A 15593-nucleotide genomic window follows, 5' to 3' on the forward strand; every position below is an offset into this window, starting at 1 on the left:
CACGTTTGTAAAATTCTACAAATTTGATACCCTGGCTAAGGAGGACCTGGAGTTCTCTCATTCGGTGCTGCAGAGTCATCCGCACTCTCCCGCCCGTTTGGGAGCTTTGGTATAATCCCCATGGTCCTGACGGAGTCCCAGCATCCACAAGGACGTCAGAGAAAATAAGAATTTCCTTACCGATAAATCTATTTCTCGTAGTCCGTAGTGGATGCTGGGCGCCCATCCCAAGTGCGGATTGTCTGCAATACTTGTACATAGTTATTGTTGCCAAAAAAATTGGGTTTTGTTGTAGTGAGCCATCTGTTCTGGAGGCTCCTCATGTTATCATACTGTTAACTGGGTTTAGATCACAAGTTATATGGTGTGATTGGTGTGGCTGGTATGAGTCTTACCCGGATTCAAAAATCCTTCCTTATTGTGTACGCTCGTCCGGGCACAGTATCCTAACTGAGGCTTGGAGGAGGGTCATAGGGGGAGGAGCCAGTGCACACCGGGTAGTCCTAAAGCTTTTACTTTTGTGCCCAGTCTCCTGCGGAGCCGCTATTCCCCATGGTCCTGACGGAGTCCCAGCATCCACTACGGACTACGAGAAATAGAATTATCGGTAAGTAAATTCTTATTATATATACTGTACTCAGTCACTGTGTGTCTCCTACAGATGGGCCCAGTAACAGAGATACCCCAGAGAGATGTCCCCGTCCTCTGTATTCCCAGGATTGTACAGAGGAGAATCACAGGATCCCACAGGAGGATCAAGTAGGTGGGATTTAGGGTCTCCCCAATATACTAAAGTGACTGTCACTATATGATCTGTAGAGGAGCTGTGTCTTATACACTGATATTATACTGTTTCACCTCAGTTTAATCTGACTGTATGCAAATGTCATTATAGTGTTTTGTTTTTTTAGGTAGAATGTCTGTCTGATATTAAAATAGAAGGTACAGAGGTAGAAGAAGAGACGTATGTGACTGATATAAAGGCAGAAGATATAGAGGAAGAAGAGACGTATGTGACTGATATAAAGGCAGAAGATATAGAGGGAGAAGAAGAGATGTATGTTACTGATATAAAGGCTGAAGATATAGAGGGAGAAGAAGAGACGTATGTGAATGATATAAAGGCAGAAGATATAGAGGGAGAAGAAGAGACGGATGTGACTGATATAAAGGCAGAAGATACAGAGGGAGAAGAAGAGACGTATGTGACTGATATAAAGGCAATAGATACAGAGGGAGAAGAAGAGACGTATGTGACTGATATGAAGACAGAAGATATAGAGGGAGAAGAAGAGACGTATGTGACTGATATAAAGGCAGAAGATATAGAGGGAGAAGAAGAGACGTATGTGAGGGTTGATCAGCAGTGTAAGGAGGAGGAGATCCCTACAGATATCAGCACAGGTTAGTAATAAACACTTATTACAGAAGTCACATATTCTCATTGCTCAATCACTACAGCAATCTCTTATCCTACACCCTCCTCTGTCATCAGCCCTGTTCTCAGTTGGGTGTTTCTAACACAAGGCTATCCATGACAAATATCACATGTAGAGTGTTTTCTCATACGTCCTAGAGGATGCTGGGGACGCTTTGAGAACCATGGGGTAAAGATGGGATCCGCAGGAGACATGGTCACTTTAAGACTTTAAAAGGGGTGTGAACTGGCTCCTCCCTCTATGCCCCTCCTCCAGACTCCAGTTAGATTCTGTGCCCAGCGATACTGGATACACTTAGGAGCTCTCCACAGTTTCTCAGAAAAAATACTTTATTTAGGTTTATAATTTTCAGGGAGACCTGCTGTCTACAGGCTCTCTGCATCGTGGGAGTGAGGGGGGAGAAGCAGGACCTACTTCTGTGAGTTCAAAGGCTCTGCTTCTTAGGCTACTGGACACCATTAGCTCCAGAGGTTCAGATCACTTGGTGCGCCTAGCTGCTTGTTCCCGGAGCCGCGCCGTCACCCCCCTCACAGAGCCAGAAGACAGAAGCCGGATGAGTAAAGGAAGATCAGAAGACTTTAGTGACTGCAGAAGACGGCAGTGGGATCCGACGACACGCCTGTCGTTCTTGGGTATGATTCTGGATACAGAATTACGGAGAGTTTTTCTTCCAGTGGAAAAGGCTCTGGAAATACAGAACATGGTAAAACAGATTCTGAAACCGGCTAAAGTGTCAGTTCTTCAATGCACTCGATTGCTGGGGAAGATGGTGGCGGCCTACGAGGCCATTCCGTATGGCAGGTTCCATGCCAGGGGTGTTTCAGTGGGACCTGCTGGACAAGTGGTCCGGGTCTCACCTGGACATGCACCGGAAAATACTCCTATCTTCCAGGACCAGGATCTTCTTTCTGTGGTGGCTGCACAGTTCTCACCTTCTGGAGGGACGCAGGTTCGGGATTCAGGATTGGATCCTGGTGACCACGGATGCAAGTCTCCGAGGCTGGGGAGCAGTCACACAGGGGTGAAACTTTCAGGGAAAATGGTCAAGCCAGGAAGCTTGTCTGCACATAAACATTCTGGAACTAAGGGCCATTTACAACGGTATTCTGCAAGCGGAACATCTTCGCGGTCTGCCCATCTTGATTCAATCAGACAACATAACAGCAGTGGCGTACGTAAACCGCCAGGGCGGAACAAATTTCAGCCTTATCAATTTTCTTTCAGAAAGAATTGCCCTCCCTTCCGGAAGTTCAGACCTTCGTCAGGTGTGCTGCACATCCAACCTCCATTTGGGCCCCCAGTGGCACCGTGGGATCTTAATGTGGTGTTGCAGTTCCTGCAATCTCCTTGGTTTGAACCTTTACGTAAGGTTGAGTTAAAATTCCTTACTTGGAAAGTAGTCATGTTGTTGGCCTTGGCGTCATAAAGGTGAGTTTCTGAATTGGCGGCTTTGTCTCACAAAAGACCCTATTTAATCTTCCATGCTGATAGAGCGGAGTTGAGAACTCATCAGCAATTTCTACCAAAAGTGGTTTCCTCATTTCACGTAAACTAGCCTATTGTGGTGCCAGTGGCTACTGATGCCTTGGTGGAATCGAAGTCTCAATGTGGTCAGAGCTTTGAAAATCTATGTCGCCAGAACGGTGCAGATTAGGAAAACAGAGGCTCTGTTTGTCCTGTGTGCTCACAACAAGATTGGGGCTCCTGCTTCCAAGCAGACTATTGCACGCTGGATCTGTAATACGATTCAGCAGGCTCATTCCACGGCAGGGTTACCGTTACCGAAATCGGTGAAAGCTCATTCTACCAGAAAGGTGGACTCATTCTGGGCGGCTGCCCGAGGGGTTTCGGCATTACAACTTTGGCGAGCTGCTACTTGGTCGGGTTCAAACACCTTTGTGAAGTTTTACAAGTTTGATACCCTGGCCGAGGAGGACCTCTTGTTTGATCAGTCGGTGCTGCAGAGTCATCTGCACTCTCCCGCCCTTTCTAGAGCATTGGTATAAACCCCATGGTTTTGAAGCATCCCCAGATTCCTTTAGGACTTATGAGAAAATAGGATTTCTCTGACGTCCTAAGTGGATGCTGGGACTCCGTAAGGACCATGGGGAATAGCGGCTCCGCAGGAGACTGGGCACAAACTAAAGAAAGCTTTAGGACTAACTGGTGTGCACTGGCTCCGCCCACTATGACCCTCCTCCAGACCTCAGTTAGATTTTTGTGCCCGGCTGAGCTGGATGCACACTAGGTGGCTCTCCTGAGCCTGCTAGAAAGAAAGTTAGAATTAGGTTTTTTATTTTCAGTGAGATCTGCTGGCAACAGACTCACTGCTACGAGGGACTAAGGGGAGAAGAAGCGAACCTACCTGCTTGCAGCTAGCTTGGGCTTCTTAGGCTACTGGACACCATTCGCTCCAGAGGGATTGAACACAGGGCCCGACCTCGATCGTCCGGTCCCGGAGCCGCGCCGCCTTCCCCCTTACAGAGCCAGAAGCAAGAAGTGGTCCAGAAAATCGGCGGCAGAAGACTCTCAGTCTTCAACAAGGTAGCGCACAGCACTGCAGCTGTGCGCCATTGCTCCTCATGCACACCTCACACTCCGGTCACTGATGGGTGCAGGGCGCTGGGGGGGGAACGCCCTGAGCAGCAATAAGACACCTTGGCTGGCAAATATACACCATATATAGTCCAAAAGGCTATATAGGTGTAAATTAACCCCTGCCAGATTTCCAGAAAAAGCGGGAGAAAGTCCTCCGAAAAAGGGGCGGGGCTATCTCCCTCAGCACACTGGCGCCATTTTTCCCTCACAGCTCCGCTGGAAGGATCGCTACCTGGCTCTCTCCCCTGCAGTCCTGCATACAAAAGGGTAAAAAAGAGAGGGGGGGCACTAAATTTAGGCGCAGTATATATTATATAAGCAGCTATAAGGGAAAAACACTAATTTATAGTGGGATCCCTGTGTTATATAGTGCTCTGGTGTGTGCTGGCATACTCTCTCTCTGTCTCCCCAAAGGGCTTTGTTGGGTCCTGTCCTCTGTCAGAGCATTCCCTGTGTGTGCGGTGTGTCGGTACGGCTGTGTCGACATGTATGATGAGGAGGCTTACGTGGAGGCGGAGCAGATGCCTGTAAATGTGATGTCACCCCCTGCAGGGTCGACACCTGAGTGGATGAACTTATGGAAGGAATTACGTGAAAGTGTCAACTCCTTACATAAAAGGTTTGACGACATGGGACAGCCGGCTTCTCAGCCTGTGCCTGCCCAGCCGTCTCAAAAGCCATCAGGGGCTCTAAAACGCCCGCTACCTCAGATGGCAGACACAGATGTCGATACGGATACTGACTCCAGTGTCGACGACGATGAGACAAATGTAACTTCCAATAGGGCCACACGTTACATGATTGAGGCAATGAAAAATGTGTTGCACATTACTGATATTACCCCGGGTACCACAAAAAAGGGTATTATGTTTGGGGAGAAGAAACTACCAGTAGTTTTTCCCTCATCTGAGGAATTAAATGAAGTGTGTGAAGAAGCGTGGGCTTCGCCTTATAAAAAATTGGTAATTTCTAAATGATTACTAATGACGTACCCTTTCCCGCCAGAGGATAGGTCACGTTGGGAAACACACCCTAGGGTGGATAAAGCGCTCACACGCTTGTCAAAAAAGGTGGCACTACCGTCTCCGGATACGGCCGCCCTAAAGGAGCCTGCTGATAGGAAGCAGGAGGCGATTCTGAAGTCTGTATATACACACTCAGGTATTATACTGAGACCAGCTATTGCTTCAGCATGGATGTGCAGTGCTGCAGCTGCGTGGTCAGATTCCCTGTCAGAAAATATTGATACCTTAGACAGGGACACTATATTGCTAACCATAGAGCATATAAAAGACGCAGTCTTATACATGAGAGATGCACAGGGGGATATTTGCCGTCTGGCATCTAAAATAAGTGCAATGTCCATTTCTGCCAGGATGGGTTTATGGACTCGGCAGTGGACAGGTGATGCAGATTCAAAAAGGCACATGGAAGTTTTGCCTTACAAGGGTGAGGAGTTGTTCGGGGATGGTCTCTCTGACCTAGTTTCCACAGCGACAGCTGGGAAATCAGCATTTTTACCCCAGGTTCCCTCACAGCCAAAGAAAGCACCGTATTATCAGGTACAGTCCTTTCGGCCCCATAAGGGCAAGCGGGTTAAGGGCGCGTCCTTTCTGCCCAAAGGCAGAGGTAGGGGGAAAAAGCTGCAACATACAGTTCCCAAGAGCAAAAGTCCTCCCCCGCTTCCGCCATGTCCGCCGCATGACGCTGGGGCTCCACAGGCGGAGCCAGGTGCGGTGGGGGCCCGTCTCAGAAGCTTCAGCGATCAGTGGGCTCGCTCACAGGTGGATCCCTGGATCTTTCAAGTAGTATCTCTGGGGTACAAGCTGGAATTCGAGACATCTTCCCCCCCCCCCCCCCCCCCCGACGTTTCTTAAAATCTGCCTTACCAACGACTCCCTCAGACAGGGAGGCTGTGTTAGAGGCAATACACAAGCTGTATTCCCAGCAGGTGATTGTCAAGGTGCCCCTCCTTCAACAAGGACGGGGTTACTATTCCACAATGTTTGTGGTACCGAAACCGGACGGTTCGGTGAGACCCATTTTAAATTTGAAATCCTTGAACACATATATAAAAAAATTCAAGTTCAAGATGGAATCGCTCAGGGCGGTTATTGCAAGCCTGGAAGAGGGGGATTACATGGTATCACTGGACATCAAGGATGCTTACCTGCATGTCCCCATTTACCATCCTCACCAGGAGTACCTCAGATTTGTGGTACAGGATTGTCATTACCAATTCCAGACGTTGCCGTTCGGTCGGTCCACGGCACCAAGGGTATTTACCAAGGTAATGGCCGAAATGATGATACTCCTTCGAAAAAAGGGAGTTTTAATTATCCCGTACTGGGACGATCTCCTGATAAGGGCGAGGTCCAGGGAGCAGTTGTTGATCGGGGTAGCACTATCTCAGGAAGTGCTACAACAGCACGGTTGGATTCTCAATATTCCAAAGTCACAGCTGGCACCTACGACACGTCTACTGTTCCTGGGGATGGTTCTGGACACGGACCAGAAAAAAGTGTTTCTCCCGGAGGAGAAAGCCAAGAAGCTGTCATCTCTAGTCAGAGGCCTCCTGAAACCAAGACAGGTGTCGGTGCATCACTGCACGCGAGTCCTGGGAAAGATGGTAGCTTCCTATGAAGCAATTCCATTCGGCAGGTTCCATGCAAGAACTTTTCAGTGGGACCTGTTGGACAAGTGGTCCGGATCGCATCTTCAGATGCATCAGTTGATAACCCTGTCTCCAAGGACCAGGGTGTCTCTGCTGTGGTGGCTGCAGAGTGCTCATCTTCTAGAGGGCCGCAGATTCGGCATACAGGACTGGATCCTGGTAACCACGGATGCCAGCCTTCGAGGCTGGGGGGCAGTCACACAGGGAAGAAACTTCCAAGGGCTGTGGTCAAGTCAGGAGACTTCCCTACACATAAATATCCTGGAACTAAGGGCCATCTACAATGCACTAAGTCAAGCAAGACCCCTGCTTCAGGACCAGCCGGTACTGATTCAGTCAGACAACATCACGGTGGTCGCCCATGTAAACCGACAGGGCGGCACGAGAAGCAGGATGGCGATGGCAGAAGCCACAAGGATTCTCCGTTGGGCGGAAAATCACGTGTTAGCACTGTCAGCAGTGTTCATTCCGGGAGTGGACAACTGGGAAGCAGACTTCCTCAGCAGGCACGACCTCCACCCGGGAGAGTGGGGACTTCATCCAGAAGTCTTCCACATGATTGTAAATCGTTGGTAAAGGCCACAGGTGGACATGATGGCGTCCCGCCTCAACAAAAAGCTAAAAATATATTGCGCCAGGTCAAGGGACCCTCAGGCGATAGCTGTGGACGCTCTAGTGACACCGTGGGTGTACCAGTCGGTTTATGTGTTCCCTCCTCTTCCTCTCATACCAAAGGTACTGAGAATAATACGAAGGAGAGGAGTAAGAACTATACTCGTGGTTCCGGATTGGCCAAGAAGAGCTTGGTACCCAGAACTGCAAGAGATGATATCAGAGGACCCTTGGCCTCTGCCGCTCAGACAGGACCTGCTGCAGCAGGGGCCCTGTCTGTTCCAAGACTTACCGCGGCTGCGTTTGACGGCATGGCGTTTGAACACCGGATCCTAAAGGAAAAAGGGCATTCCGGAGGAAGGCATTCCGGAGGAAGTCATTCCTACGCTGATTAAAGCTAGGAAGGATGTTACAGTAAAACATTATCACCGCATATGGCGAAAATATGTGGCTTGGTGTGAGGCCAGGAAGGCCCCAACGGAGGAATTTCACCTGGGTCGATTCCTGCACTTCTTACAGTCAGGGGTGACTATGGGCCTAAAATTGGGTTCCATTAAGGTCCAAATTTCGGCTCTGTCGATTTTCTTCCAGAAAGAACTGGCTTCACTGCCTGAAGTTCAGACTTTTGTTAAGGGAGTGCTGCATATTCAGCCCCCTTTTGTGCCCCCTGTGGCACCTTGGGATCTCAACGTGGTGTTGAGTTTTCTGAAGTCACATTGGTTCGAGCCACTTAAGACCGTGGATTTAAAATATCTCACGTGGAAAGTGGTCATGCTGTTGGCCTTGCCTCGGCCAGGCGTGTGTCAGAATTGGCGGCTTTGTCGTGTAAAAGCCCTTATCTGGTTTTCCATATGGATAGGGCAGAATTGAGGACTCGTCCCCAGTTTCTCCCTAAGGTGGTATCTGCGTTTCACATGAACCAACCTATTGTGGTGCCTGCGGCTACTAGGGACTTGGAGGACTCCAAGTTACTGGACGTAGTCAGGGCCTTGAAAATATATGTTTCCAGGACGGCTGGAGTCAGGAAAACTGACTCGCTATTTATCCTGTATGCACCCAACAAGCTGGGTGCTCCTGCTTCGAAGCAGACTATTGCTCGCTGGATATGTAACACAATTCAGCTTGCGCATTCTGCGGCTGGACTGCCGCATCCTAAATCTGTAAAAGCCCATTCCACGAGGAAGGTGGGCTCTTCTTGGGCGGCTGCCCGAGGGGTCTCAGCTTTGCAACTTTGCCGAGCAGCTACTTGTTTGGGGTCAAATACGTTTGCAAGATTCTACAAGTTTGACACCCTGGCTGAGGAGGACCTAGAGTTCGCTCATTCGGTGCTGCAGAGTCATCCGCACTCTCCCGCCCGTTTGGGAGCTTTGGTATAATCCCCATGGTCCTTACGGAGTCCCAGCATCCACTTAGGACGTCAGAGAAAATAAGATTTTACTCACCGGTAAATCTATTTCTCGTAGTCCGTAGTGGATGCTGGGCGCCCATCCCAAGTGCGGATTGTCTGCAATACTTGTATATAGTTATTGTTAAACTAACGGGTTATTGTTTAAAAGCCATCTGTTGAGAGGCTTCGTTGTTTTCATACTGTTAACTGGGTATAGTATCACGAGTTGTACGGTGTGATTGGTGTGGCTGGTATGAGTCTTACCCGGGATTCAAAATCCTTCCTAAATTGTGTCAGCTCTTCCGGGCACAGTATCCTAACTGGGGTCTGGAGGAGAGTCATAGAGGGAGGAGCCAGTGCACACCAGGTAGTCCTAAAGCTTTCTTTAGTTTGTGCCCAGTCTCCTGCGGAGCCGCTAATCCCCATGGTCCTTACGGAGTCCCAGCATCCACTACGGACTACGAGAAATAGATTTACCGGTGAGTAAAATCTTATTTTTAATACCTACCGGTTACAAACCGAGTCTCTACAGCTACTGCTGGAAAATCGTCATTTTTACCTTATGTTCCCCCAAAACATAAGAAAACGCATCATCAAATGCAGTCCATTCGGCCCAATAGATACCGAAGAGGAAGAGACTCTGCCTTCCTTGCTGCTAGAGGCAGGGAAAGAGGTAAAAGAAACCCAGGCTTCTCTGCCTCCCAAGAACAGAAGTCCTCCCCGGCTTCTGCCAAGTCCACCGCATGACGCTGGGGTTTCCCTGCGGGAGTCCTCGCCGGTTGGGGCACGTCTCAAGCTCTTCAGCCAGGTCTGGGTTTGCTCGGGCCTGGAACCTTGGATTTTAAAAATTGTGTCAGAAGGGTACAAACTAGAATTTTAAGACGTTCCCCCTCGCCGATTTTTAAAATCAGCCTTGCCAGCTTCTCTGACCGGCAGAGAGGTAGTGTGCGACACAATACAAAAATTGTGTCAGAACCAGGTCATTATCACGGTTCCCCCTGCGCAACAGGGACAAGGCTTTTATTCCAGTTTATTCGTGGTTCCGAAGCCGGACGGCTCGGTCAGACCGATCCTCAACCTTAAAGACCTAAATTTCTTTCTGCAGAAATTCAAATTCAAGATGGAGTCTCTTAGAGCAGTGATCTCCAGTCTGGAGGAAGGGGACTTTATGGTCTCCTTAGACATAAAGGATGCCTACCTACATGTTCCCATTTATCCTCCTCATCAGGCCTTCCTGCGCTTTGTGGTTCAGGATTGTCATTACCAATTTCAGACGTTGCCGTTTGGGCTGTCCATGGCTCCGAGGATTTTCACCAAAGTGATGGCGGAGATGATGATTCTTCTTCGCATGCAATCTCCTGATGAAAGCCAGATGCAGGGACAAGTTGTTACAGAACATTGCACTGTCCCTGAAGGTGTTGCAACAGCATGGCTGGCTCCTCAACCTGCTGAAATCTCAGTTGATCCCTACGACCCGCCTGTCGTTTCTGGGGATGAATCTGGACACAGAACTACAGAGAGTTTTTCTTCCGGAAGAAAAAGCTCGGGAACAAATCTTAAAACCAACCAGAGTGTCAATACATCAATGCACTCGCTTGCTGGGAAAGATGGTGGCAGCCTACGAGGCCATTCAGTTTGGCAGATTCCATGCCAGAGTATTCCAGTGGGACCTGTTGGACAAGTGGTCCGGTTCCCACCTACACATGCAACGGACGATAGTCCTGTCCTCAAAGACAAGAATATCACTGCTGTGGTGGCTGCACAGTTCTCACCTCATCGAGGGACGCAGGTTCGGTATTCAGGATTGGATTCTAATGACCACAGATGCAAGTCCCCGGGGTTGGGGTGCAAGGAAGATGGTCAAGTCAGGAGACTTGTCTCCACATAAACGTTCTGGAATTAAGGGCGATTTACAACGGCCTTCTACAAACGGAACGCCTTCTTCAAAGTCGACCCGTCCTCATCCAGTCGGAGAATGTAACAGCAGTAACTTACATCAACAGCCGGGGCGGAACAAAAAGCAGAGCAGCAATGGCAGAAGCCACAAGGATTCTCCGCTGGGCAGAGAAACATCTAAGCGCTCTGTCAGCTATCTTTATTCCAGGAGTGGACAACTGGAAAGCAGACTTCCTCAGCAGACACGATCTCCATCCAGGAGAGTGGGGACTTCATCCAGAAGTCTTCACAGAAGTGACAAGTCGCTGGGGTACTCCCCAAGTAGAGATGATGGCGTCTCGTCTCAACAAGAAACTCCAAAATTAGGGACCCTCAAGCCATAGCGGTGGACGCTCTGGTGACACCGTGGGTGTTTCAGTCGGTATGTGTTCCCTCCACTTCCTCTCATTCCGAGAGTGTTCAAAATTATAAGAAGAAGAAAGGTTCTGACGATCCTCATTGTTCCAGATTGGCCAAGGAGGGCTTGGTATCCCGATCTTCAGGATTTACGCATAGGAAATCCCTGGCTGCTTCCTCTACGAGAGGACCTGTTACAGCAGGGGCCGTGTCAGTATCAAGATTTACTGCGGCTACGTTTGACGGCATGGCGGTTGAACGCCAGATTCTAGCCCAGAAGGGAATTCCCAGTGAAGTCATTCCCACTCTTATTCAGGCTAGAAAGGATGTTACGGCAAAACACTATCACCACATTTGGAGGAAATATATTTCCTGGTGCGAGTCCAAGAAGGCTCCTGCGGATATTTTTTAACTTGGACGTTTTCTCCACTTTTTACAAGCTGGAGTGGATGCGGGCCTTAAATTAGGATCCATTAAAGTACAGATTTCTGCATTGTCAGTTTTCTTTCAGAAACAATTGGCCTCACTTCCTGAGGTGCAAACGTTTGCAAAAGGGGTGTTTACACATCCAACCTCCTTTTGTGCCTCCTGTGGCACCTTGAGACCTTAACGTGATGTTACAGTTCCTTCAATCTCACTGGTTTGAACCTTTTTCAAAAGGTGGATTTGAAATTCCTCACTTGGAAAGTGGTAATTTTATTGGCCTTGGCATCTGCACGGCGGGTGTTCCGAATTGGCGGCCTAGTCTCACAAGAGCCCTTATTTGATCTTCCATGAAGATAGAGCAGAGTTGAGAACTCGTCAACAGTTTCTGCCGAAGGTGGTTTCTACTTTTCATATAAACCAACCTAATGTCCGTCTCCCTCGGCACAGTTCCTATAACTGAGGTCTGGAAGAGGGGCATAGAGGGAGGAGCCAGTTCACGCCCTTATTAAAGTCTTAAAGTGCCCATTTCTCCTGTGGATCCTGTCTATACCCCATGGTTCTATTGATGACCCCAGCATCCTCTACGGACTCAGAGAAAAGGATTTACTGGTAGGTATTAAAATCCTATTTATTAGTGCGCAAGCAGGACAGCATTTTCTCTTCTTTGGTGTTTTATTATTACAACCATGTCACCTCTAGTAATCCCACATGAGCGTCCATGACACCTCTAGTAATCCCACACGAGCGTCCATGTCTCCTCCAGTAATCCCACACGAGCGTCCATGTCACCTCTAGTAAACCCACATGAGCGTCCATGTCGCCTCTAGTAATCCCACATGAGCGTCCATGTCGCCTCTAGTAATCCCACATGAGCATCAGTGTCACCTCCTAGTAATCCCACATGAGCGTCCATGTCACCTGGTAATCCCACATGAGCGTCCATGTCTCCTCCAGTAATCCCACATGAGCGTCCATGTCGCCTCTAGTAATCCCACATGAGCATCAGTGTCACCTCTAGTAATCCCACATGAGCGTCCATGTCGCCTCTAGTAATCCCACATGAGCATCAGTGTCACCTCTAGTAATCCCACATGAGCGTCCGTGTCACCTCTAGGAATCCCACATGAGCGTCCATGTCGCCTCTAGTAATCCCACATGAGCGTCCATGTCGCCTCTAGTAATCCCACATGAGCGTCCATGTCGCCTCTAGTAATCCCACATGAGCGTCCATGTCGCCTCTAGTAATCCCACATGAGCATCAGTGTCACCTCTAGTAATCCCACATGAGCGTCCATGTCACCTCTGGTAATCCCACATGAGCGTCCATGTCGCCTCTAGTAATCCCACATGAGCATCAGTGTCACCTCTAGTAATCCCAGATGAGCGTCCGTGTCACCTCTAGGAATCCCACATGAGCGTCCATGTCGCCTCTAGGAATCCCACATGAGCGTCCATGTCACCTCTAGTAATCCCACATGAGCGTCCTTGTCACCTCTAGTAATCCCACATGAGCGTCCATGTCCCATCTAGTAATCCCACATGAGCGTCCATGTCACCTCTAGTAATCCCACATGAGCGTCCATGTCGCCTCTAGTAATCCCACATGAGCGTCCATGTCGCCTCTAGTAATCCCACATGAGCGTTCAGTGTTGATCAAGCTCCAGTCTAAGCATCCTAACTTTTTTTTTTTATATACACATAAAAGCAATGATTACAGGTAAAACATGTCAGTTATAGAATTATATATTGTATCCTGTAACACCCTGGGTCTTGTCTACTCATTTTATATTTCCATAATGTATTTTATTTCCAGCAGATGGACACACAAGCAGGAATATCTCAGAAGGACATCTAATGGTATCCCAGGATTCTGAAATAACAGATAATGACAGTAGACAGGATTCTCCAGGAGATAACCCCATTACCCCAATTATACATCCAGCTCTATCAGCTGATCCCCCTGATCCTGGGGAATGTTCTCCTGATCACTCTGATATTGGTGCATCTGTTACAGCTCTGACAGTAGATACAGAGTTTCCCTGTTCTGTAGATGCCAAATGTTTTACACAGAACACAAAGCTTATTACCCATCATCCAGCTAAGGCAGGTGAGAGGCCACTGATATGTTCTGAATGTGGGAAATGTTTCGCATTTAAATCAGTTCTTGTTACACATCAGAGAAGTCACACAGGTGAGAAGCCGTTTTCCTGTTCTGAGTGTGGGAAATGTTTTACACAGAAATCAGCTCTTGTTACACATCAGAGTAGTCACACAGGTGAGAAGCCGTATTCCTGTTCTGAGTGTGGGAAATGTTTTGCATTCAAATCACATTTTGTTATTCATCAGCATACTCACACAGGTGAGAAGCCATTTCCATGTTCTGAGTGTGGGAAATGTTTTGCACGGAAATCAGATCTTGTTAAACATCAGAGAAGTCACACAGGTGAGAAGCCGTATTCCTGTTCTGAGTGTGGGAAATGTTTTACACAGAAATCAGCTCTTGTTACACATCAGAGTAGTCACACAGGTGAGAAGCCATTTCCATGTTCTGAGTGTAGGAAATGTTTTCCACGGAAATCAGCTCTTGTTGCACATCAGAGAAGTCACTCAGGTGAGAAGCCGTTTTCCTGTTCTGAGTGTGGGAAATGTTTCGCATGTAAATCAGTTCTTGTTAGACATCAGAGACGTCACACAGGTGAGAAGCCGTTTTCCTGTTCTGAGTGTGGGAAATGTTTTACACAGAAATCAGCTCTTGTTACACATCAGAGTAGTCACACAGGTGAGAAGCCATTTTCCTGTTCTGAGTGTAGGAAATGTTTCGCATTTAAATCCGTTCTTGTTAGACATCAGAGAAGTCACACAGGTGAGAAGCCGTATTCCTGTTCTGAGTGTGGGAAATGTTTTGCATTCAAATTACATTTTGATATTCATCAGCATACTCACACAGATGAGAAGCCGTATTCCTGTTCTGAGTGTAGGAAATGTTTTGCACGGAAATCAGATCTTGTTACACATCAGAGAAGTCACACAGGTGAGAAGCCGTATTCCTGTTCTGAGTGTGGGAAATGTTTTGCATTCAAATTACATTTTGATATTCATCAGCATACTCACACAGATGAGAAGCCGTATTCCTGTTCTGACGGTAGGAAATGTTTTGCACGGAAATCAGATCTTGTTACACATCAGAGAAGTCACACAGGTGAGAAGCCGTATTCCTGTTCTGAGTGTGGGAAATGTTTTGCATTCAAATCACATTTTGATATTCATCAGCATACTCACACAGGTGAGAAGCCATTTCCATGTTCTGAGTGTGGGAAATGTTTTGCACGGAAATCACATCTTGTTCTACATCAGAGAAGTCCTACAGGTGAGAAGCCGTATTCCTGTTCTGTGTGTGGGAAATGTTTTGCATATAAATCAAATCTTGTTACACATCAGAGGAGTCACACAGGTGAAAAGCCATTTTCATGCTGTGAGAGAAATAAATCCGCTCTTGTTGAACATATTAGACATTACCCAAATACGGAACCATTTACATATTCTGGAGTATAATTATCACTGTCATGCAATGTTCCTCAAGGGTCAACCTTATCTCCTATGCTTTATGCAATATAAATGCTACCACTGGGTGATATAATCAGACGTCTTGGCCTGGTCTACCACTGCTATGCAGATGACCTGCTTTTTGCTCCATGTACTGAGAACCTAATACCAATCCTAAATGGTTGTCTAGCTGAGCGCCATGGGTGGATGATGCCAGTTGGCTGTGACTCAGTCTTTGTGAAACATAATAGAAGCTCACGAACAAAGGACAAGACTTTACCAACCATCTGGATTTATGCTTTGGTGTACAGAATTGAAAATACTGAACATGTGCTGAATCTTTGTGTTGTCCTGGTATGTGGCTGACACAGACATCAGGTATCTGCCACATACAAATCCTCATTCTTCCATCTGTGGACCATAGCCAGAATCAAGCACTTGATTCCCTCAGAAGTTCATAGACTACTGCAATGCCATCTACCTGGGTCTACCAGCAAAAGAATTACAGAGCTTGCAGCTAGTACAGAATGCAGCAGCCAGGCTGTTACCTAACCAGCTAATTCCTGCCACATAACACCCATTCTCTACTCCCTTCACTGGCTGCCTGTAAGATGACAAATCT

The 15593-nt window shown here is 47.8% G+C and overlaps 3 protein-coding genes across 3 annotated transcripts in view; 1 reads left to right on the forward strand and 2 right to left on the reverse strand.

Moving 5' to 3' along the window:
• Positions 1 to 15593, reverse strand: part of LOC134984491 (oocyte zinc finger protein XlCOF22-like) — a 350792-nt gene that overhangs the window by 265197 nt on the left and 70002 nt on the right. The gene's annotated exons all lie outside the window — the stretch shown is intronic.
• LOC134984507 (zinc finger protein 585A-like) overlaps positions 1 to 15593 on the reverse strand; it is a 201488-nt gene that overhangs the window by 37607 nt on the left and 148288 nt on the right. The gene's annotated exons all lie outside the window — the stretch shown is intronic.
• The window catches only part of LOC134984517 (zinc finger protein 2-like), a 47552-nt gene that overhangs the window by 16057 nt on the left and 15902 nt on the right, over positions 1 to 15593 (forward strand). The window contains exons 3-4 of the mRNA XM_063950084.1: positions 912 to 1404; positions 13245 to 14221. Coding sequence (XP_063806154.1) covers positions 912 to 1404; positions 13245 to 14221 — 1470 coding nt within the window. The remainder of the gene's footprint in view (positions 1 to 911; positions 1405 to 13244; positions 14222 to 15593) is intronic.

The sequence above is a fragment of the Pseudophryne corroboree genome (assembly GCF_028390025.1).
Source record: "Pseudophryne corroboree isolate aPseCor3 chromosome 3 unlocalized genomic scaffold, aPseCor3.hap2 SUPER_3_unloc_6, whole genome shotgun sequence".
In the NCBI taxonomy this organism is placed as follows: domain Eukaryota; kingdom Metazoa; phylum Chordata; class Amphibia; order Anura; family Myobatrachidae; genus Pseudophryne; species Pseudophryne corroboree.